The sequence below is a fragment of the Typopeltis vanoorti genome, chromosome 12 (genome assembly GCF_054136105.1).
Source record: "Typopeltis vanoorti isolate ZY-2024b chromosome 12, IOZ_Tvanoo_1.0, whole genome shotgun sequence".
NCBI classification, from domain to species: Eukaryota; Metazoa; Arthropoda; class Arachnida; order Uropygi; family Thelyphonidae; genus Typopeltis; species Typopeltis vanoorti.
In genome coordinates this window covers 125,072,327-125,096,406 of record NC_143560.1, presented here as the reverse complement: position 1 = coordinate 125,096,406, position 24,080 = coordinate 125,072,327, and the positions used below count along the sequence as shown (strand labels likewise).

The 24,080-nt window shown below is 37.0% G+C and overlaps 1 protein-coding gene across 6 annotated transcripts in view; it reads right to left on the bottom strand.

The window, feature by feature from the left end:
• Nucleotides 1-24,080, bottom strand: part of LOC150101210 (nuclear factor 1 X-type-like) — a 675,427-nt gene that overhangs the window by 566,407 nt on the left and 84,940 nt on the right. For all 6 annotated transcript variants that reach the window (XM_090401618.1, XM_090401622.1, XM_090401623.1 and 3 more), the window contains exon 2: nucleotides 9,930-10,032. In XM_090401618.1, the coding sequence (XP_090257744.1) occupies nucleotides 9,930-10,022 (93 nt within the window). In that variant the 5' untranslated portion in view covers nucleotides 10,023-10,032. The remainder of the gene's footprint in view (nucleotides 1-9,929; nucleotides 10,033-24,080) is intronic.

The following is a 24,080-nucleotide window of genomic DNA, read 5'->3' as shown; positions in this document are numbered from 1 at the left end:
TCAGTCCTGAAGATATTTTCAGGTGCAAACTTTGTTTGCTCACACTTGGATAAAGGATTAAACTAAATTTATTACTGAATAACAGATATAATATAAAACCTCAATGAATAAGTTGCAGGATCAGATAAAGAGCACCTATTTTATACAAACTTCTTGTTCATTAATAATTCCCAGTGCAACATGTATCATATGTTCCCTATTCCCATTCAAGTGCCATCTCCTATCTAGGAGGCTGACTACCATGATGTGACTCATGGTTAACTTCGGGCATTACCACATGTGTTGAGGATCCTATCTCTTCCACATATTCTCATAAGTATTTGTGGCTGTAAATCCGTGTGTGTTCACAGGGCCAGTTTGCCTGTTCTGTGGAGCAAAAAAACTCCCTACCCCCCTATTAGACCGGCTAACTCACCTTTAGTCAAAAGAGACTAGATAAAAGTTCCTCATGTCATGGATAGGAATCTGTGTCAGGATAATTTGTCATGTGGAAAATTAATCGTGGGAAAATTCTTTGCAAGAAAATCTGAAATCCTATGGTCTCATATATGAGAATATGTCATTCTCATTTATTTTGATATATGAGAATGACATATTCTCATATATCAAAATACATATACACACACACACACACACACACACACACACATCATCATCAAATTCCTGCCGTGTACCCTCAAGGGGTGTACAGGATATAACAGTACTACATGAAAAAATTACATCATTACTAACTTCCTATCTACAATTTTCCTCCAAATCAGTCTGTTACTTGTCAAGACTCCAACATTATCAGATCTTATATTTCTATCGTCACGGCACATTTGTATCGTATCAATCCACCTATATCTTGGTCTTCCTCTGGGTCGTTTTCCTGCCAACCTGGCAGAGAACACTTGTTTTGCTAATCTTTCCTCTCCCATTCTATTTAAGTGACCATACCACCTGAGATTAGCTCTGCTAACGCATTCCTGGATGCTGACAATGTCAAGTTCTTTCCAAATATCCTCATTTTTAATATGATATTGCCATTGATGCCATCTGTTCATACATCTAATCTTTCTCAGGACTCTCATATCTGCGGTCTCTAGTCTTTGGTCAAGTGTTTTACTTCTGACCCAGCTCTCAGATCCATAAGTTAAAACTGGTTTGAACACTATCTTGTATACAGCTAATTTAGTGTTCCGACTAATTTCTTTCTTATTCCATATGAATTTATTCAATTGACTTCCCACCATACCAGCTTTGCTAATTCTGTTGTCTATTTCTATATTTAATTTACCATCTTCAGTAAAAAATCGTGCCTAAGCTGTAATGTTTTACTTGTTCCACAGGTTCTCCGTTCACAACACAGTTGACATTTTCAATGATTCTGCCTATTTTCATTGTCTTTGTCTTTTTATTGCTGACCTTCATCCATATCTGTTACAACAGCTATTCAATTTAGTCAGTGAATCTTGCAGACTTGTAGCGGATTTATTTAGAAGTATAACATCGTCCGCATAAAGCAGAGAGCTGACATTAACATCTCCAATTTTGATATCAGGTTTAATACCACATTCCTTCATAATGTGATCCATATAGATAATGAATAACAGAGGGGATAATGTACATCCTTGTCTCACACCAGATTTAACATTAAACCATCTTCCTGTACTTCCTTCAATTCTAACAGCTGACTTACACTCAAATAAACACTAAGTATTGCTTGATATAATGCCCCATTGACACCATATAACTGCAGCGTATTGAATAGCTTCTCTCTTGGCACTTGTCATATGCCTTTTCCAAATCGACAAAACTTAAATACAGATCTTTGTTGTATTCCCATGCTTTCTCGACTATTTGTCGTAAAGTGAAGATCTGATCCTGACAGCCTCTATTTGGCATAAATCCAGCTTGTTCTTCACCAAGCTCTTCTTCCACAATTCTTCTCAACCGTTTCTCAAGTATACTTGCATAGATCTTGCCAGGAACACTCAGTAGGGAAATACCTCTGTAATTCTCACATTAAGTTTTAATTCACTTTTTATATATGGGTACTATGAGAGCTCTACTCCAATCATCAGGAATTCGTCCCTCTGTCCAGGCTTTCTGAACTATGCAGTGCAGCCACTGTAAGACTCTTATAACCACCATGCTTCAGCATTTCTGGTCGAATATCATCTACTCCTGCTGCCTTTCCACATTTCAAGCCTTTGATGGCTTTTTCTACTTCAAGTATGGATATGTATTCCTGACTGCATGCCTGGTCAGTGTTTTTTATCACTGTGCTGTCATCACTGCTTGTTTCATTTAGCAGTTTTTCAAAGTAATTACTCCATACTTCAAGGATATCTTTTTCTCCTGTTTTCATGTCACCTTTATCATCTCTAACTCCTTTTACAGCACTCTTTCCTCCATTCCTAAGTTTCTTCAACAATCTCCAGAATATTTTGCCACCTTCTTGATATTTATTTTCTATATTCTTGCCAAATTCCTCCCATGACTTTCTAGTTTTACACACTGTTTAGCTTTCTTACATTTGTCTCTGTATTCTCTAAGAGTAAAAGCTGACTTATTTGCCAGGAACTTTTGATAGGCTTTCTTCTTTTCCTTCACTGCCTCTTTAACTTCCTGTGTCCACCAGGGAGTGCTGATTTTTTTATCCTTGCACACAACCTCACCATATGCCTCTCTGGCAGAATCAATCAATGTTTTCTTCAGAGTTTGCCACTGAATCTCCAAGGTTTGATTCCTGTTCTCAAACTCTTTCATTTTCTTTTCAATAATCTTTCTGTATTTTAGTCTACAGTTCACATCTGAGAGCTGCTCAACTTTTATTCGCTTTAAAACTTTCTTACATGTTATTCTTGTCAATATGAAATTCAATTTTATCCTGCTCAAGACTAAATAGTGATCACTTCCAATTTCAAATCCTCTGTACACTCTGGTGTCCTGCACCAGGGAGAAAACATCACTAGCAACAATAACATAGTCAATGAGACTTTTTTTATTCCTAGCCTCTTCTCTCCATATGAATTTGTGCACATTTTTATGTTGGAACATGGTGTTAGTAATAACCAGTCCATGTTCTGAGCAGAAATCCAACAGATATTTGCCATTATTATTAGCTTTGCTCTTTTCTTCAAATTTTCCCAAAATATTTTTGAATGTCTCCCAATCATTTCCTACTCTGCTATTTAGATCCCCAACAAGGACCAACTTTTCCTTTTTCATTGTGTCAGTTGCTTTTTCTAAAGCTTCAAAAAATTCCTCCACTTCTACCTTAGTAGAACCTTCTGTGGGACCATAGGCATAAATAAGTCTCATTGTCCAGTTCCCCATTCTCATATTTGCCCACATTACTCTACTTGAGACTGACTGCCATTCAAGAAGATTAGTCTCATATTTTGTGTTGAATACTATGGCTACTCCTTTTCCTTGATTGTCATTGCCTGAATATAACATTTTGTATTTATTGCTCAGAAAGATCACACCAGTTTTGGTCTTTTTTTGTTTCAGTCACCCCTATTATGTCGATCTGGTACTTATCAAATTCCTCAGCTAGCTCCATGTCTTTGCCATTCAGGCTTCTTATGTTGATAGTACCGATCTTTAACTCTGGTGATGTTGAGTTGGGGTTTGTTTTCAGATTTGTTCCAGTAGCTGACTTTTCGCTGTTCGCTCTGGTTCACTGGCGAAAACAACGGGGGGGCCTTGTTTAAACGGGCGACGCCCCAGCCGGCATGAAATTTTGTCATGTTGTACCATCATTTTTTATTTTGGTTTAACCAATAAGAATACAATTTGGTCAGCTAAATCCCAAATTGCCAGCCCATCCTCGTTCGTTCAGTATCCAGGTAGATACCCAACAGAGTGCACCACGAGAAGGTGAGGATTCTACATTAGGTCAGAAGCCCTGGTCGGTTCTCCGCATTCCTTTAAAGGCTATGTGGAGGTCTCCTCTCAGTTATACAGCTTTGACCCTTAAGCACCTCATATACATATATATATATATATATATATATATAAAATTTTATATTATGTATTATTTATTATTTCAATTATATTTAGTGTTCTGAAATTTTTTATTTCGTATAAAGTTATTAATATTCTTTCTTACTTAGATACTACAGGCTCTGTAGATGGAATATTAATTTTTTACAAAACTGGGATAAGGTGGTTAGGAAGAAAGGGCATCATATTTAAGAATATTTAGGGATAATAGTTATCTTCAACTACTATTTATAGTTAACTATTTACATATTCCTATTAACTATTTTAACTATTAATAGTAGATTAGTTATTAGGGAGAATAAAATATTTAAGAATAGTTAGGGAGAAAGGGCACAATATTTAAGAACATTTATTCTTCTAACCGTTCACTATTTTTCTGTTCGACGTTTTTGACATTCATCCAGGTGCAATATTTTTTTTTATTTGCAATATTTTACTAATTCAGAAGGTGACGTCTTTCAGTTACTGAATTCATGTGTGTCTTGAAAAATCACTGCACTTTTACTGCATTGTAAAGACATCCTATATGCTCCCATTGTTTGCAGAGCTAGTTTAAGATCATAGGTGCACTTGGGAGTAATTATATTAAAGAAAATGATAATAAAATTACATAAATACTAATATCATTATGTAAATCAGCATAAGCTAAATTGCCATCTATAGCTGCAATACTAGTATTTTATGACACTAAGAAATTTAAAATTTTATATTTCAGTCTTTTTTACTGAAAAAAAAAAAAAAAAAAAAAATATATATATATATATATACACACCCACACCCACACAGATGCATGCTCCCAAAGTGAAATACATAATTAATACTTCTCTTGTGAACTGTTCAAAAATAAACTGTAATCAGAAATATTATGTCATTAACAACCAAACTTAGATAGCATACCCTCTCCTACCAATGAGCTGTGGATTCAAAACTCACAATGGGAACATATGTTTGCAACTGTTTTTAGGTGAGAGGCGAATTTCATCATCTGAAAATACTACCATTGTAGGAAAAGAAGAAGACTAGTTTCGCAGTTGCAGATGGCAATTTAACTAATGCTGATTTACATCATTCTGATAGCATTTAAGTAATTTCATTATCAGTTTCTTTAATATAATTACTCAAAAGTGCACCTATGATCTTAAACTAGTTCTCGAAGATAAACTTATACGTTGGTTACACATGACTAAATTTTTTTAGGAAATGACAATGCATACTAAAATATTAATTAAAAAAACTTTAATCAATACCTTCCTATATTTCAGCAATGTTACATTGCCATCTTCTGGGAACATAAAACTATGATATGTGCACACAGACACTAACAACAAACAAATGAGAGGGTCTTAAACTAGGTCTATAAACAATAACAGTGTACGACATACCTTTCATATGAAGGAAAAAGAGGAGTCATTTTCAATAACTGAAACACTTCATCTTCTGAATTAGTTCAGATAAAATACACATACACACAGGTCTCCCTTCCTGCTATTCTTAGAGCGGTTATCTATTGTCAGATGTCCAGACTCCCTATCATGTGTATTGGAGCTTTATTCTGGTATCTCCCTTTCTATCACTAGAATCCTGTGCGACCTCTATTCCAGCTGTTCGGGGGGTTTGCCAGAGTGATCCTCTATCCTCTCTTTTCTTTACTTGCATCATTGGCGAGTTTCTTAACTCTCTTCCTAACCATATGGTTACTCCCTTGGTACACACTCTCTTAATGCGATGGCCTTTGCCGCCACCTTATTCTTGTGGCCTCTACTAAAGTAGGCCTGCAGTAACTCCTCGATCAGGCAGTTGACTTTTTTCATGTCGGAGGCTTTAATATTAATGCAGAGAAGCTCTTTAGCCCTTGTCCCTTCAGGCTATAACAAGAAGCTTAAGGTTGAGAACATTGAGTTTTCCCTGCATGATAGGTCATTACATTCTTTGACCATCCCGGAAGAATGGAAATACTTGGGTATCTTCTTCACTATAAAAGGAAGGTCTTCTGTGTCTTCAGCCTTGGTTGTTGGGCTTACTCTTTTGAGGAAAGTTCCTCCTAAGCCACAGCACAGGTTCTTTATTCTGTCTATCTATTTACTTCAAGATATTACCACAATTTGGTGCTCAGAAGAACGTATGTTTCAGTACTATCCCGAATGGATAAGGCAGTTCGCTCTGCAGTGAGATCTTGGCTCCACTTACCTCCTGACACCCCCAGTGGCGTATTTTCATGCTAGAGAGAAGGATGGAGGGCTCGGTATTCCATCTTTCAGCTGGTTGATTCTGTAATTGTGTTTCATCTGGTTAGCAAAGATTGAAGCTTCCTCCTCACCCATATTTACAGAGGCTTTCCATAGTTCTATTATTTAAGACGATTACAGATGCACTAGGGGTTGGATCCAGTACCAAGGGGCTCCCAAGATAGTGACAGCATCAGCAGAGCATAAGAGATGGGGATCTCTACTTTATGGCACTGTCAATTGTATTTCTCTTTGTAAATCTTATAAGGTGCCCCCTCAACATCAGTGGATTAGGGATGGAACCAGATTACTACCAGGATATGATTATGAAGACTTTATTAGGACTAGAATTAATGCCCTGGCCACGAGGGCCAGTACAGTTCGTTGGGGTAGAAATGACATGAACTGTGGGGCTGGCTGCTGCTACAGTGAAACTATCTCACATCTCTCAGTGTTGTTTTAGAACACATGGAATCCATGTATGGATGCATGATGCTATGGTCTCCATATTAAATAACTGTTTAAGAAATAAAGGTTGGGAGACCATGGTAGAACCTCACTTCCGTACAGAGGTAGGCTTAAGGAAACCAGATTTGATAATAAAGAAAGAAAAAATATGGGTTATTGATGCCCAGGCAGTGGGTACTGGGTGTTCCCTCACCTCTAGCCATCTTAACAAGCACAACCAAGACTTTTCATTATTATTATTCCAGCCTCCATGGAGTCAAAAGACTCACTGCAGGAGGTCCTTCCTAGTAAACACAAAGTCTATCAAGACTCACAGCGGGAGGTCCCCTCCTAGGAAACACAAAGTCTATCATACCACTCCTTAAAATCATTGACCGTTCTCACTCTCACCACTCCATCAGGCAATGCATTCCATGGTTAAACCACCCTCCATGCAAAGAAACCACTCCTCACCCTCTTGCTCACAGTTTCCTTTCTTAACTTCCAGCGATGGCCCCTTGTCATCACTCCTTCCTGCTGTTCAACTAAGCGAAATAACTCCCTAGTGTCAACCCTGTAACCACCTCTCAACAGTTTAATAGTCTCAAACATATCACCTCCCCTTCTTCTATCCACCAAACTCTGCAGTCCACATTCCCTAAGCCGATCCTCATCACTAACATTGTACAGTCCTGAAACCATCTTTGTTAACCGCTTTTGTACCCTTTCCACAGTTAATTTATCCCCTTCAAATCCTGGGGATCAAATCTGAGAACAATAGTCTAAGTGTGGTCTGATCAGGGTCTTATACAAAGGAATGATAACTCTTATCTCTGCAGGTCAGCGTCCTTCTCATTATCGCAGCAATTCTCTGTTACCTTCACCACCTTTGCAAAATGTCCCCTGAAATTCAGGTTTCTATCAATTATCAACCCCAGATCTCTTGTCTCCCCTACTTCCTCCAGCATAGCTCCTCCAATAGAGTATGCAGCATCCCAATCGATGTGTCCCGAACCTCAAGACCTTACATTTTGCTGCATTAAACTGACACTCCCATTCATTTACCTATCTGTCGAGCTTATTCAAATCCTCTTGCAGGGCTACCACATCTGCACTATTACTAATAATCCTTCCCAGCTTCACATCATCCGCAAACAACTGAATATCCCCTCGCCCCTGCAACCCACTGACAATGTCATTGATATAAAGGTTAAACAATATAGGTCCCAGTACTGAGCCCTGTGGGATCCCACTTGTAATCCTCTGCCTCCTTGCCAATCCCGAATCCAGTTGACCAACCTGACATCCAAGCTCATGTGCTGCAACTTAAATATCAGTAATCATGTGGCACCTGTCAAATGCCTTCGCTAAATCCAAGAAAATGGCAGTATATGCCTTTCCCTCATCTACTGCTCTTGTAACTTTATTATAAAAGACTAACATATTACTAAAACAAGTGTACCCCTTCACAAATCCATGTTAACTCTCACAGATAACATTACCTCATCTGCCCAATGCTGTATATGGTCCCTAACTAATTTCTCCAAGATCTTAACAACTACTGATGACACACAAACTGTGTGTCATCTGTAGTTGACACACAGTTTGGCCTATAATTAGACACTTCCAGTCTGCTTCCGCCCTTATGCAATGGCACTGTCTTACCTTCCTTCTATTCCCTGGGCATCTTTCCCATAGGCAGATTTTCATTGAAAAGCCAGATCAAAGGAGCTGTCAGTTCTTTAGCACATTCTCTCAAAACTCGTGGTGAAATACCATCCAGTCCCACAGCTTTACTGACATCCAGAGTACTCAGTATTTGGAACACACTCTCCTCCTGCACCTCTAAACCTTGAACCTGCCCTATCCCTCCTGTATTAAAATTTACTCCTCTGGAATGAAATACTCCAATAAAATGTTCATTGAATAATTCCACTATGTCCTCTGCATCAGTCACTCTATTCACATTTTGATCCCACAATGTCATTCTTCCACAATCATTTCTCCTCCTACTGGCCACATAACTAAAAAATTTCCTAGGATTTTCTTTGGATCTTAGGGCCAATCTCTTCTCATATTCCAGTTTCGCTTTCCTTACCATACTAGTCACTAACTTTGTAAGACTAATACAAGAGGAGTTTGGGGCAATTCCTCAAAAAGAAATAGTGCTACTATTTCTTTTTGTGGGGTTTGGTGCTCCGCTAGTTATAAAGACCTCTCTTTATTAGGACTGTCATATGGAGACTTTAAAATTCTGCCTCTGCATGCTCTGCAGGGCACACTGGTAGCTTGGTGCTGCCATCAGCATATGACCATTGGAATGCCTCATGCCAGATTCGGGTGATCTCTTATAAAGGCTTCAGCCTAGTAAGATTTGTAAGTATAATACTGTACTCTCAGTATGAAGTTCAATAAATAAATAAATTTATATAAATTACATACACATACACCTGGATGGGTGTCTAAGTGCACAGAAAAATAGTGAATGGTTCGCAGAGTACATATTCTTAAATATGGTGCCCTTTCTCCCTAAACCACCCTATTCCAGTTTTGTAAATATTAATATTCTATCAACAGAAATTTTAGTCTTCTTTACTGAAAAAAAAATATATATATATAGATGCATGCTCCCAATAAAAATATTACTTTCACTGTATAGGAATAAAAAATATTATGAAAATCTAAATAAATAATATATAAATACATAAAAAAAACTATATTTTGTGAAATTTATCTTGCACTGCATTTACTTTTCATATGTCAATATCAATGCAATATCATTTCAAGCGAATTTTTTCCCCAATAAATAGTTTGCATAACGAATTTTCCTCGTGATGAATAGTTTTTGCATGATGAATTGTCCGTGAACCATAGAACCCATGTTTTTCCGACCAAAGGACTTCATCTATACCGAATCAGGTATGGAGGCTGTGTCATATGTATATGTTGTTTAAAGATATTTTTATGTTCATTAAATAAAAATACTGCAGTCAGTCTCCCCCCCACCCCTCTCTCCAATAAAGAATACAATCCTTTTCATATACCACTAAAGATTGGGTTTGGCACCCACTCTTCAGATACCCTGAGTTTGGCCAGAAATAAATACATGCACAAGTACACATAGCATTGAATACAAAAAATGGAATACAAGAATATAAAAGATCAGAAGTAAAAAATAGAGTTTAATCAAAAATTGCATGGATATAATAACTGAACAGAAGTTTAAAAAAAAAATGTCAAGTTCAGTCAATGCTTACTTACCAGAGGCATGCAGTCCTGGCTTGAGATGGAAGTATTACAACTAAGGAGAGTCCCACAAGCTACCATGAGCAGTGATGGTGGTGGGCTGAGCATATAAAAATTCCTAGAAATGAAAAAACTGATAAGAATAGCTATTTTGCAAAATGTTTTTTCCAAAATTTCAAGAAAGATCCATGACCCCAATGTTGAAAGTTTTTTCACTCGGTTATATGTAAATTAAAGATGGCAAGAAATGATATTGTTGGTTTAATCCTTTCTCCAAGTGTAAGCAAACAATGTCTGAGCATGAAATATCTTCACAATGGGGGCATAATGCAAGGCACATACCCTTTCAGACATGTATAATGCTATGCTTTATGGGCAGGGACTCTACCAAGACTGGTTTCGACTTTTATTGAGGTCTCATCAGGGGCAGCCAGACCCAGAAGAGATACCAAGGTTGAAGTAATGCAGAAATCATTATCCATACATTAGTAGTCAAAAGGTGTCACACCTTATTATCAAAAGGATTAAACCAAGAATATAATTTCTTGGAATCTTTAATTTATAGTATAACCAAGTGAAAAAACTTTGAACATCTCTATAATCCAGAGTATTTTGACTACTTGTATATGGATAATATATGACTTTTGCTCAACATTGGTATCTCTTCTGTAACTGGCTTCCACTGATGATATTTACTAATGCTAGTCATTGGGTTTGCTTGCTTCCTAGGGAGTAGAGAGGCTCTACTTGGTGACAGGTTTTTGGCTGTCACTGGGTGGAACCACTGCTGAGTTTCCTGTTCTAGAGTGACTCAGGTCAGGAGTAACAGCTTTAGTAGCGATTCTTTAGGGCAGTGTTTCTCAACCTGTGGGTCTACGGACCACAGGTCCGCAGGCAGACACTTAAATTAATTAAATATTTTTAATTATCCAAACAAATTAAAATTGAATAAGTAAAAATAATTGAAATCAAATGGAGACTTAAAAAACAACAAATAGCATCAGAATGTTCAAAGGTGGAAGCAATAAAACTATATTGTTGTTCCCTTCACCCCTCTTTTGTTACCGGTTCATTCTAGCACTACAATAATTTGCATCAGCATAATGACGAATAATAAGAGGGGTTAAGTGAATAACAGTATAGTTTTATTGCTTCCGCCTTCCCTTGCTGTTTTGTCAGATTTGAAATGAACCTATGTTATCCACATTTCAACCAATTGCTTGTTGTTCATTGATTTTTATTACTGAAGGTTTTTCCTCCTTCAACCAAGGCTCAGTATACCTTCAGCAGTGTTAAATGATACTTTGACAAAGTGTGTCGTGAGTTAACCCCAGTATTTATATTTTTCAGAAACGTTTTTAATAATGGAAAAGTGGCTTAGAACTAGGATTTTGAAAAGAAAAGCAAATGAAACTGGTGATGCTAACCCTAATTGTGATACACTTGTTGTAACGGCGAGTAAATCTGATACCATTAAAGTAGAAGAAACAAGCAGTTCAAAGAAAAAATACAGTAGGAAATATAATAGTTCATATTTGGAATTCAGGTTTACTTGGTGTGGAGATGAAAGTGAACAGAAATCTCAATGTGTCTTGTGTTATGAAGTGTTGTCAAACGAGTGCACGAAACCTGCGAAACTCCGACAACATTTAGAAACTAAACATTGCGATGCGAAAATTAAGCCAATTGAATTTTTTCACCGATGCTTAGGGACATTAAATCATGGAAAAGATATAGTTTCGGCCATGGGTTCCATTAATAGCAAGGCACTGGAAGCATCCTATCTCTTAAATTGGCACATAGTGAAAACAGGGAACCCTCATTGTATTGGGGAAAATTTGCTACTTTCAACTATAAAAGATGTGGTAAAAATATGCCTGGAAACAAGTTACTAAAAGAAGTTGTCCTCTTTCAAATGACACTGTCAGTCGCAGAATTAATGATATTGCCAGGTGATGTAGAATCTCAGTTAATAGAAAGAGTTAAGAACCCTTATTATGTGTTACAAATAGACGAGACTACTGATGTTACAAATGATGCGCAGTTAATATGCAACGTAAGATATGCGCATGATAACAACATTCATGATGATATTCTGTTTTGTTCGTAGAAATTTGCCATCACGAACAACTGGAGAAGAAGTATTTCACACTTTCAATAATTACATAATACACAAAAGGATCCATTGGGAAAAATTGTTTAGGCTTCTGTTTAGATGGAGCTCACACAGTGGCGTACCTAGGGAGGGGCAGTGGGTGGGGTCCGCACCGGGCGGCACATATTTGGGGGCGGCATTTTTTATATTTAGTTATAGTTGTAAAAAACAACTTGTTCACTTCATAAGTTTACTATTCGATTTCCACGAATTATGAATTACTATATGATTTCAAATATTTTTCTTCGTCGTCAAGTCAATGTAGGGTAGAAAATATTATCTCTAAAAATTTTGCTCGGATACAGACATCAATGGTGCCGACGTCGAGTAGAAGTTCTATGTACTACTCCGTGCTCGATGTTTATCGAATGCTTAGTATTACCATTACCATAGAGATGACGCGGCTAAGTCACACTCAAGAGGCTACGGCTGAAATGTACGCAGGCAACGATACTAGACGAAACACTGGCGGCCGCGTAAGAATAATCTTGAAGGTCCGCGATATCCGATATATTTTCATAAGTTAAGCGGTCGACCTGTACGCACTCTTTACTGCATTAAATATTGGTGGTTCAAATATTGTGCAACTTGCAAGTAGTAATTTATATTACTGTTTCAGTTTTCAGAAAATTGTTCTAAGGCAAGTTATTACAAATTAAATTTCTTCTATTTATGTTTTCTATTGCATTAAAGTAGCACAAATAATTTGCGTTTCATTGAAATTTCACGAAATTTATTATTTATTAAAAAATACGAAAATACGAAATAGACGTTTTATTTCTATAATTTATTTTTTTAATATATCCGTAGGATGAAACGAATAAAGGAAAGCAGAGCGTCATTTAGAAAGAAAAGAAGGCAAGGGAGGAAATACAGAATAAAAATATTGGAGCACTACTCAAATACATCTCCCATGAATCAACTTCTAGTTCTTTTAATATTGTTGCCTCAAGTACTGGCAAAGAAGCCGCCCTTGAAGGCGAAAAAACTTATTCCAATGCTGTTGAAGAGGAAAGACCTGGCTCACATACTGGCGAAGAAGTAGAAAGTTCATCAAGTTCTGATGAAGAGTCTGTTGCACAAATTATTCTGTCTATTTCTATGAAAGATGTTGGATTATGGCCTAACAAGATTGACGACAATACAAGCGTATTCCTGGTACGTCAAGGTCCGTTTGCAATTCAAAATTTAAACGCCAATTTTAGTGAAGGAGTAAAACGTCCTGGTAATACAATTAAAGCCAAAGGTGAAACAAGAAAGCTTAATCGCGACTGGTTTTTTCAAATTTTGCCTAATGGTGAAAAGCTGTTAAGATCGTGGATGGTGTATTCACCATCGAAGAAAACTATTTATTGTTTTTGCTGCAAACTGTTTGATGATCTTTGTCAATCAAGTTTTAACATGGAAAATCATCCCAAAATAAGTCAACACGAGTTGAGCCCACTGCACATTCGATCATTTTCCAAATGGAAGGAATTAGAAATAAGACTTGGACATGGCGCAACTTTTGATAAACTACAACAACAGAAGGTTGTTGTAGTTTGTTGATAAGGAAATTAAAAAATGGAAGGAAATTCTTACAAGAATACTCGATATAATTAGATTCTTAGCAAAACAAAATTTGGCGTTTCGAGGTCATCGTGAAAGTGTTCATCAGGAAGACATCAATTCAATGGAAAATAGAGGAAATTTTCTAGAGCTTGTTGACTTGTTGGCTAAGTATGACCCAGTATTACGTGAACATGTAATAAAAATTAAGATGGGTAATAAATATAGTATCTCTTATTTGTCGCCGAAGATTCAGAACAAATTCATAGAGCTATTGGGAGGCGCAGTGAGAAAAACAATTATGAATCATATAAAGAAAGCTAAATACTTTTGTATGATATTTGACAGAACTCCAGATATTTCTCACAAAGATCAAACCAGTCAAATTATTAGATATGTAGTTATTGATGGTAGCGAAGTTAAAGTTGTAGAATCGTTTATTGACTTTGTAGAAACTAAAGGAAAAACTGCCGAGGAAATCACAAATATGATTTTAACAAAATTAGAAAATGATGGTTTAGATATAAAAAATTGCAAGACAGGCTTATGATAATGCTGCCGTCATGGCAGGAAAGCACAGCAGTGTTCAAAATCGCATTAAGGAAATAAATCCAAATGCAGAATTTGTAGCATGTACAAATCATTCTTTAAACCTGGCATGTTTACACGCAGCTTCTACTGCTATTGATTCCATAACATTTTTTGGAACTATCGAACAGTTGTTTACGTTGTTTTCTTCTTCCACTCATCGATGGGATGTTTTACTTTCTGTCACTGGTCAAGGTGTTAAATGCAGTGTAGAAACTCGCTGGAGCGCTAGAGCAGAAGCGGTAACTATAATAAAAAACCAATTTTTTTACATTTTAAGCTTTAGAAAAATTGACATCTGAAGAAGAAAATAGTAAAACGAGATCAGATGCTGGAATATTACTCAATTCAATGCAATCTTTTTCTTTTCTATGTTATCTCAATTTATGGGAACCAGTCCTTTTGGAAATTAATGAAGCGCAAAAATACCTGCAAATAAAAGGGTTAAATATCCGTCAATGCCATATAAAACTAAATTCTTTGCAAACCCATTTCATGGAACAAAGAGATGCGCTAATACAAAATGCTGTTAGAGCAGCCAAAACAATTTGTGAAGAGTTGGAGATATCGACTGAGCGTCGAGTTAGAAGGAGAAAAAATATGAGTGGGGAAAATTCACGAGACGTGGGACTATCCTTAGAACAAGAAGTACGAAAAGAAATGTTTTTATCTATGGATAGAATTATAAAGGAAATAAAAGAACGCTTTGATCAGTTGCATATCCTTGCAAGAAAATATTCGTGTATAATACCATGTAACCTACTAAATGAAGAATTTGAATGTCAAATAAATGACTTTATTGACATTGATAAAGAACAGTTCATATTGAAAGAAAAAGGATCCAGGTTTTTATGGCTGTACCTACACTACAAGAAGAGGCAAAACGTTGGAAAAACGGGGGGGGGGGAGGCATTCTTGATCTACTAAAATTTATTAAATTTATTCAACAGTATAGATTGGAAAATTCTGTACCCAACATTGTAATTTTGCTAAGAATTTTTTTAACAATTGCTATCAGTGTGGCTAGTTGCGAAAGGAGCTTCTCCAAATTGAAGTTGATAAAAAATTATCTTTGTTCCACAATGAGTGATTTAAGACTACAAAATCTTGCAATATTGTCCATAGAACAAGAAATTACAAATAATATAAATTTTGAGGGCATTATACATGATTTTTCTACTATGAAAGTTAGAAGAGTAAATATATAAATATGTTTACATACACATGTGTACAATTTGTTTGTTTATCCAAAAGAAATGAAATTATTTATTTATAAATATAAAATAAAAAATATTTAATGGTAATTTTTTTTTGTAAATTAGGTATATGTTTTGTCTCATAGGTGGGGAACCTGCGGCCTCCGTAAGTTTCTTGCGGCCTTTAAAAAAGTTGCATTTATAGCTTTATCAACTTATGCGGCCTCCTTTATTACTGCCTAATTTAAATATGGCATCCAATGGTAAAAAAGCACCCACCTATAGTTTGTCTCAATTACAATTATTTATTTATGTTTATTAATTTATAAAAACCACCATTTGTTTGACTTAGAAAGGGCGGCAAATTGGAGACTGCCCCGGGCGGCAAAAGTTCTAGGTCCGCCACTGAGCTCATGCCCTTACAGGCAGGCTTAGATGGGTTGTTTCTATGGTCAAGGAAGTAGATCCTGATATGAATCAAGTATATTGTTTCATACATAAGGAAAGGTTGGCCTCCAAAGGAATGCCACCAGAATTTAAAACACTGCTATAAAATGTTGTAAAGCTAATTAATTTTATTAAATCTCGACCATTAAATAACAGCTTATTTTCAGTACTCTGTGATGAAATAGGCAGTGAATATATACAACTTTTACTTCATTTTGACATTCGCTGGCTTTTTAGGGGCAAAGTACTAATGGTAATTTTTTTAAATTAGGTATATTTCAATCAAGATTATTTCAATTAAGGCACGAAGTTTTATTATTTGTAAATGAACGTAATTCTGATTTTGTATCACTCTTTGTTGACGAAGCATAGTTATCAACACTATCCTACTTTTCAGACATTTTTTTGAAATTAAATAAACTAAACCTCTCCCTATGGGGAAATTCTTTAACTGTTCTTGATGCCTATGATAGAATAAAGGCATTAGAGAAAAAACTGGTTTTATGGATTAATTATGTAAAAGACAGTTTTCCACTAAAAAGTATTCCAAAATTGGAATACTTTTTAGTGGAAAATTATATCTTTCTTGATTCCGAGTTTCTGGAAAGGGTTTGTGACCACCTCAAAAATCTGAAACGGAATTTTGAAACATATTTTCCGAATAACTTTTATAAGAAATTTCTGTGGGTTCGTGATCCATTTCAGGCTTACAGTCACGAGAACGATTATCGAAAAAAAAGAATAGTTAATTGAGATTTCAAGTGACAATGGACTTGAAATGCAATTCTGTGATCTTGGTTTGGCTCAATTTTGGATCTTGCCTTAAGTGAGAAGTGAATTTTCCCAATTATCTGAAGGAGCACTGAAAATCATCATGCAGTTTTGTACAACCTATCTTTGTGAGAAAGGATTTTCATCGTTCCTTCAAATAAAAACAAAATACAGAAATCGTCTTAGTGTGTGCGCCGATCTTTCACTGAAGTTGACCAATCTTGAGCAAGATATCCAGCAACTCTGCAAAGGCCAAGAAGCTGAACCATTAAAAGTAAGTAGTAACATAATTATATCATATTATTTATTTGGACTATAGTTTCCGATTATTCTCATGACTGGTTTCGTAATTAATCCATTTCCAAAATGGGGGATGAAACGAAAGTTATGCAAAGTGATGTCACGGCGAAGCGCAGCTCTGCTGGTGAGGAGGATAGCTGCCCGCGTCCCGTTTAGTGAAGTTCCGCATCTCGTATGGTCGCTTGCAGGAATATGCGGCCGAGCACACCGAATCTGTCGTATGCAGACAACAACATCCTTAGGGTCATGGATTGTACAGAAATACACATCACAACGTAACAAATACAAGCAGCACACAAGACAGATATAAATAAAACCACCACACGATTAATGAATCTGCCAGATTTACGATGACCACTGTTGTACCTTTGGATAAAACAGGACGGATATAATTAAAACCACTATCACAACACGATTAGTATAACATGCATACGGTATATACAGCATACGGTCGCTGGCGAGAAAATGAGCCCGACCACATGGATGGCACTTGACGACTAACATCGTGGGTTGGACTGTATAGATATCGGGAATGACCTCACTTAACAGGATGTCTTAAATTTTTTTGCTGGTCATGGAAAATTCCTCAGGGAAATAAGGCGATTCGTATCAGTGGCAAGTGTGTGTGTGTGTGGATGGGGAGCATTAATGGCTTTGGGATGTTCTGAATAAAATTTTTGGGTATATGCACAGGATGGTTTGGACAGGACAAAGGATGTCATCCATGATGGAATCCATCGATGTCAAATTCGTATTCAGTATTATGATGAATGGAGTAAGATAAGAACATTTTTCCTTCGTCTCACAACGCACTTAACGAATGGAACGGTTTACATGTCGCAGGTCGAATCAGACAGTGCGTGAAGATAAAAGTTGTTGTGGGAATGTGGACAACGGAATTAAAGATAAACGTCATTGTGGGCAGATGAAGGAAGGATTCAAGGACGGCGCTGACATTCCCCATTCATTTGCCCATGGTACCAACGGCGCTAAAAATGTTGTTGTGGGGTGAGCTTAATGTGTGTGGGTAGATGAATTGGGATGACATATAAAATATGAAAGTTGCAGTGGGTAGATGAATGGGGATGTTGGCCGCATGCTGCTGGATTACCCATTAATTTGCCCACAACAAATTGGAAACTGATACCTTTATTTGTTTAATAAAAATTAAACCTTTGTTCAGTGATGATACACTTTTAATCGTTTACTTCCAACTTAATTACGTTTACACATGTATTTGTAAATGTGTACATATAAACATTGTATGTAAATATGTATATGTTGTAAATATATATGTAAATGTTGGTAATACCCACATACATTTTAAAAAAATTACATAACTTAGTTCCGTAGAATTGTTTTAGGCATTTTACCGGTCCTTGGGCTTAGAAAGGTCAAGAAACGATGCTTTAGGGTCATTCAATGAGATTTAGAGTGATCTTGTAGATTGCTCAGAGTTTTTGGAGAGGTATCCCTGCACTTAAACATACCTCAATAAAGGTCAAACTGGTCTGGATAGTGGCCTTTCCCTATAATGCATAGCATATGTGCCTTGCATTATGGGATACTAAGGCAACTGATGCGAAGTCATTAACCTCTATATACAAGTAGCCCAGTCATGAAGATACTTATGTTGAAAATAATGTTGGATCTAATATCCACTTTGCCTGTGTAATGAAGATACAAAATGTACAAACATTGTTTGCTTATACTTGGAGAAAGTATTAAACCAAAAATATAATTTCTTGGCATCTTTAGTTTATAGTCGCTTACACATTATGTTTTGATAGCCTTTCATAACTAGCATTATAAAGTTAAAGGATTATTTAAAATTAATACCCTCTAAGTATCAGACAGAAGCAAAATCCTATTGCCTCTGTCTGATATCAACTAACTCATCTTTATCTGTAAAGACCTAGAAAATGTTCTGTATATAAATATCCTTCAATACAGAGCAATCTTAGTATTATTATTATTATTATATTTGCAAACATCCATGGAGTCAAGACTGGTGAACATGCTAAAATGGTGAACAGTAAATAAAGTTATTAGAGATCTTGCAGGATGATTTTAATAAACCAACAATGTGAGCAAATGAAAGAAGGCTAACAAAGTGCAAGGTGATGTGTTGTGAAAAGCCAGAACGAAGAGGGAATTCAGAGCATATAATGTAGAAGACATTTTGTGAGTGGAATTTACATACAAAATTCCATGTAAAATACCTTTGATTAGAGAGAAGCAATATTTATTTGCACTAGTCAGGCAGTAAATAATAAGCAATCCTTCCAGCTGGTTCCTAATGTCAGTTAACAGACATCTCTAGTTAAGGAATGCTTTGCACACAGATCTGAACAAGTAAGGTAAATGCTACAACACACACATGCACTCTGAGCACTACTGTCATTTCCAACCACTACCATGTAATAATGATATAAAATAGCATGCTTCTTGTGTTTACTCACTGGCTTAAACCTGTGATTTAGTGATTCAACTATTATGAAAATTGCATATGGTAAGTTATATTAAATTAACAACAGATAATATATTTTGAATACATACCCTGAAATTATATTTAGTGTGGAAATATAATGCTTCATACTTCTATACTATTCTCATAAATCTGACTGAGATAGTATACAGAAAACAAAAAAAAAAAAAACATCTTTAAGGCTTAAGAAGAGAACTGAATGACCATAAAAGAACAAATTCAAAATAAATTAAGAAACAAATTTAAAAATAAATGAAATGTAAAACATCAAAATATTATTATTATTGCAGGCAACTCCAGGGAGTCATTAGACTCATCGAGGGAGGCCCCAAATCATATTCATCACAACTATTCGACATTCATACAGTATCTATCATACCTCGCCTTAAACTCATTCACTGTCACAGCATCCACCACAGACTCTGGCAGCCCATTCCACTCATTCACCACTCTAAAAGTAAAGAACCCAGCTCTAACACCCTTACTAACCACTTTTGCCCAGTTTCCATGGATGTCCCTTAGTCCTCCCACAACCAGCCCTGTTCTCAAAATATCTTCTGAATTAATTTTATAGAAACCCTTCAGTAATTTGAATGTCTCAATCATATCTCCCCTCCTCTGCCTATCAACCAATTTTTGCAACCCACAAATCCTCAACCTGTTCTCATAAGGTTCATTCCACAGACCTGCTATCATCTTGGTCACTCGCCTCTAGATCCTCTCAACCTCCTCCCCATCAAGAAGAAACCTAGGTGACCAAATCTGGGCACAGTAGTCGAGATGGGGTCTTATCAAGGCTCAATACAGAGGAACAATAACCTGCTTGTCTCTGCTTGTTAAAGTATTTTTCAGCAACCAAGTGATTTGATGAGCTGATTTGGCCACTTTTGCAATGAGCCCCCTAAACTTCAACTCCTTATCCACCAACACTCCTAAATCTAGTGTCTCATCAATTTCCTGGAGTACAGGTCCACCAATGTAGTAAACTGCTGCTAACCTTACATTTTGCCACATTAAATTGACATCCATTCTCCTCAGCCCAGACCTCCAATCTATCCAAATCATCTTGCAAAATTTTGACATCATCTGCATTCACTATTGCCTTACCCAACTTTGCATCATCTGCAAACAAATGAACTGTTCCTCTCATATCCTTTCCTATATCATTAATGAACAAATTAAACAGCAGTGGTACAAGAACAGATCCTTGTGGCACACCACTAGTCACAGGCCATCTTGTGGACTCTACTCCTGAATAAACCACTCTCTGATATTGCTACGTCAACCACCCTCCTATCCATCTCACCAACCCTATATCCATCCCCATATGCTGCAATTTACTGATTAGAATTCCATGTGGTATCCTGTCAAAGGCCTTAGCAAGGTCCAGTAGAATCACTGTAAACCCATTACCCTTATCCAGTTCAGCCGTCACTGTGTTATAATACGTGAGCAAGTTACTGAGGCATGACCTACCCTTCACAAAACCATGCTGTCCCCAATACAGTATCCCATTTTCATCTATTCAATCTTGTATTTTCCTCTTGACTATTTTCTCCAAGACCTTGATAATGATTCCTGTTATGCTGATTGGTTGGTAATTTTCAACAGCAGCCTTGGAACCACCTTTATGCAGTGGAACTAATTTCCCCTCTTTCCACCCCCCTTGGGACTGACCCAGACTCGAGGCTCAAATTAAACAAAATGGTCAAGGGCACTGACAATTCTTTAGCCACTTCACGTACAACACGAGCTGGTATACCATCCAATCCCACAGATGTATTGACATTGAGGTTCTGTAATAGACTAGTTACCTCTACTTCATTCATCACAATTCCAGTATAAGCTGTTGGTTCTTCCATTCCTGCAATGTCACCACTTGGATGATATACTCTTGCAAAGTGCTCGCTCAGTAATTCCACTATATTGACTGATTCGGCCTCCTCAGCATTTTTTAAAATCATTCTGGCATGAACATTTTTCCTTTTACTTGCAACATATTGAAAAAACTGTTTGGGATTCTCTTTAGCCTGCATGGCCAATTTTCTTTCGTAATCTGCTTTTGCTTTTCTTACCACCCTTGTTACCATCCTGGCCTGAGCTTTATACTGTTCCTGTGCCTGTTGGTCACTTTTCTCCTTAAATTCCCTCCACAATTGTTTCTTTTTTTGCAGCTCAAGCTTAATAGTGTTATTCATCCATTTAACCCCTACTTGATTTATTATTCGGACTCTTGGTATACAGTCAACCATTGCCTCCTGCAAACACTTCTTAACCACCTCCAATGTGCACTATCAACATCCAGCCCTTGCAGTTTTACATGCCATGGCACTGAGCGAAGCACACTCCTAAGTTTGTCATACTTACTAGGCCGGTAATTCCACATATACCCTGTCTTAATTGTAAATTCCACTCCTTTAGCCACCTCCCAAGTCATGACATTATGGTCACTATCACCAATTGGTGGCAACATGGTCATGTTCGTTACAGCCACATTCTCAGTTGCAATTACTAGGTCAAGCACTCTCTGCCCCCTGGTATTTTCCACTACATGCTGTCGCAGATAGTTGTCCCTTAATAACCGCATAAAATCCAATTCCTTCCTCCCATGTGCCCTCTCTTCTTAATCATATATAAAACACCAGAAAACGATGAATAAATAAAAATTTCATAATTAAAATCATATTAAATGACATTTACATGTGGATTGACTGGGGATCTTCAGTTGTTTGTTGATAATGCAAAGTTGGAGAGAATTACAGTGAGTACTGGGAAATTGAATAGACTTTCAGCTTTGAAAGTGAGCAGGGTTATAGTTTTAATAAGTGCAATGACACTATAAATTAAAGATGCCAAGAAATTATACCTTTGGTTTTATCCTTTATCCAAGTGTAAGCAAAACAATATTTGTGCATAAAGTAACTTCACACCTGGGCTTCTTGTATATAGAGGCTAATGACCACATTAATTGCCTTAGTATCCCATAATGCAAAGCATATATCCTTACGGACATGCATAATACTATGCATTATGGGAAGGGCCACTACCCAGACCAGTTTCAACTTTTATTGACTGATGAGGCCTCATGGTATTATACATATCCGTCATGATATGTGTTTTGCATTATGGAATACTAAGGTATGCATTACATACCTTTATGTAATACAAGAAGCCCAGTTGTGAAGTTACTTCTCATGCAAACTTTTGTTTACACTTGGAAAAATGATGAAACCAACAATATCATTTCTTGGCATCTTTAATTTGTAGAGATATGCAGTATTGATGGAAATGTACTTCATGAAGTGGAAGGGATTCAAAATCTTGGGGGGGGGGTGCTCACAGTAAAGTGAAGTTTAGAGGGCACACTACAAATGTTGCAAAGATTGCATCACTTTGCTGCTACAATAAGAAGAACAGTGATAAGTAGAGATAAGGAGGTAGTTTCCCAGATTTCCCCACCAATGCAGGAGTACCCAAGAGTTCTTTTCTTTCATCCACTCTCTTAATCTGGTATATAAATGACTGCTCTCACAGACTCCCAATCCTATCCATAGCTTTGCTGATGACCATACACTCCAATTCTCCTTTTCATTTGACAAACCATGTAGTGCTCAGGTATTAGAATCCTCAAGCTCTACCACAACCAGTGACCTGGACTCAGATCTAATTATATCCCAGTGGGGCAAGGACAACCTTGTAAACTTCAATGCCACCAAAACTCGGTCCTGTCTGAGCTCTCACAAGAAAGAGCTCGCATCACTCCCCCTTACCTTCAGTAATACTAAAACATCCAAACACGATCAGATTTCTCAACTTTGACTGACCTGCACCTCTGATCTTTCTGGTACAACCACATTTCAACTATGGCTTCTGCAGCTGTCAAAATATTTGTTGTACTTTTTCACACAAGACACTACATTACACCTCCACAGCTGCTAACTCTATACAAATCCCAAATTTGCCCAGCCATGGAATACTGATCCCATATTTGTGACGGCATGGTTGGCCGAGTGGTTGGCATATCTGCTCACCAGCCAAAAGGCTGTGGGTTCAAATCTTACCATGGGCATGGATGTTTGTGATCGCCTGTGAAAGCACTAGTGGGTGTAGTCAGCAGTAGATGGCATTGGTGTTAGATGATGAAGGTTGGTAGAGTAGTGAGACGAAGAGTTGTAGAGTTGATGCCCTCCCTCGATGAGTCTTTGGACTCCCTGGAGGTGTGATGTAATAATAAGAAGAAGAATATTTAGGGTTGTGCACCAAAATCCTCTCTAAGATTGCTCAATTCTATCCAGAAGAGGGAAATTCTGCTAATTAACAATCGCCTCTTCTCTCACATACCCACTTCAATTCCTCTCTTACAGTCTTTCAGTTTCTGCCTTGTGCCACTTTTACAGATACTTTCATAGAGTGCTCTGCTGAATTGGCAATATTATTCCTCTAAAATCATTAAAACAAGAGCCACTGCTAATCAACATCTTTATAAAGTCCATCTCGAAACTCACAGCACCAACTTTACTGCCCCTCTTTCATTCGATCGACTTCTGTCCACTGGAATAGTCTCTCCCCAACTCTGTCTTCCCCAAAAATTACAACCTTTTAGCTGTTCAAGCAAAATGTAAACAGATTCCTCCTTTCTTCTATTCCTCTTGCCTGCACATGGCACTAACTAC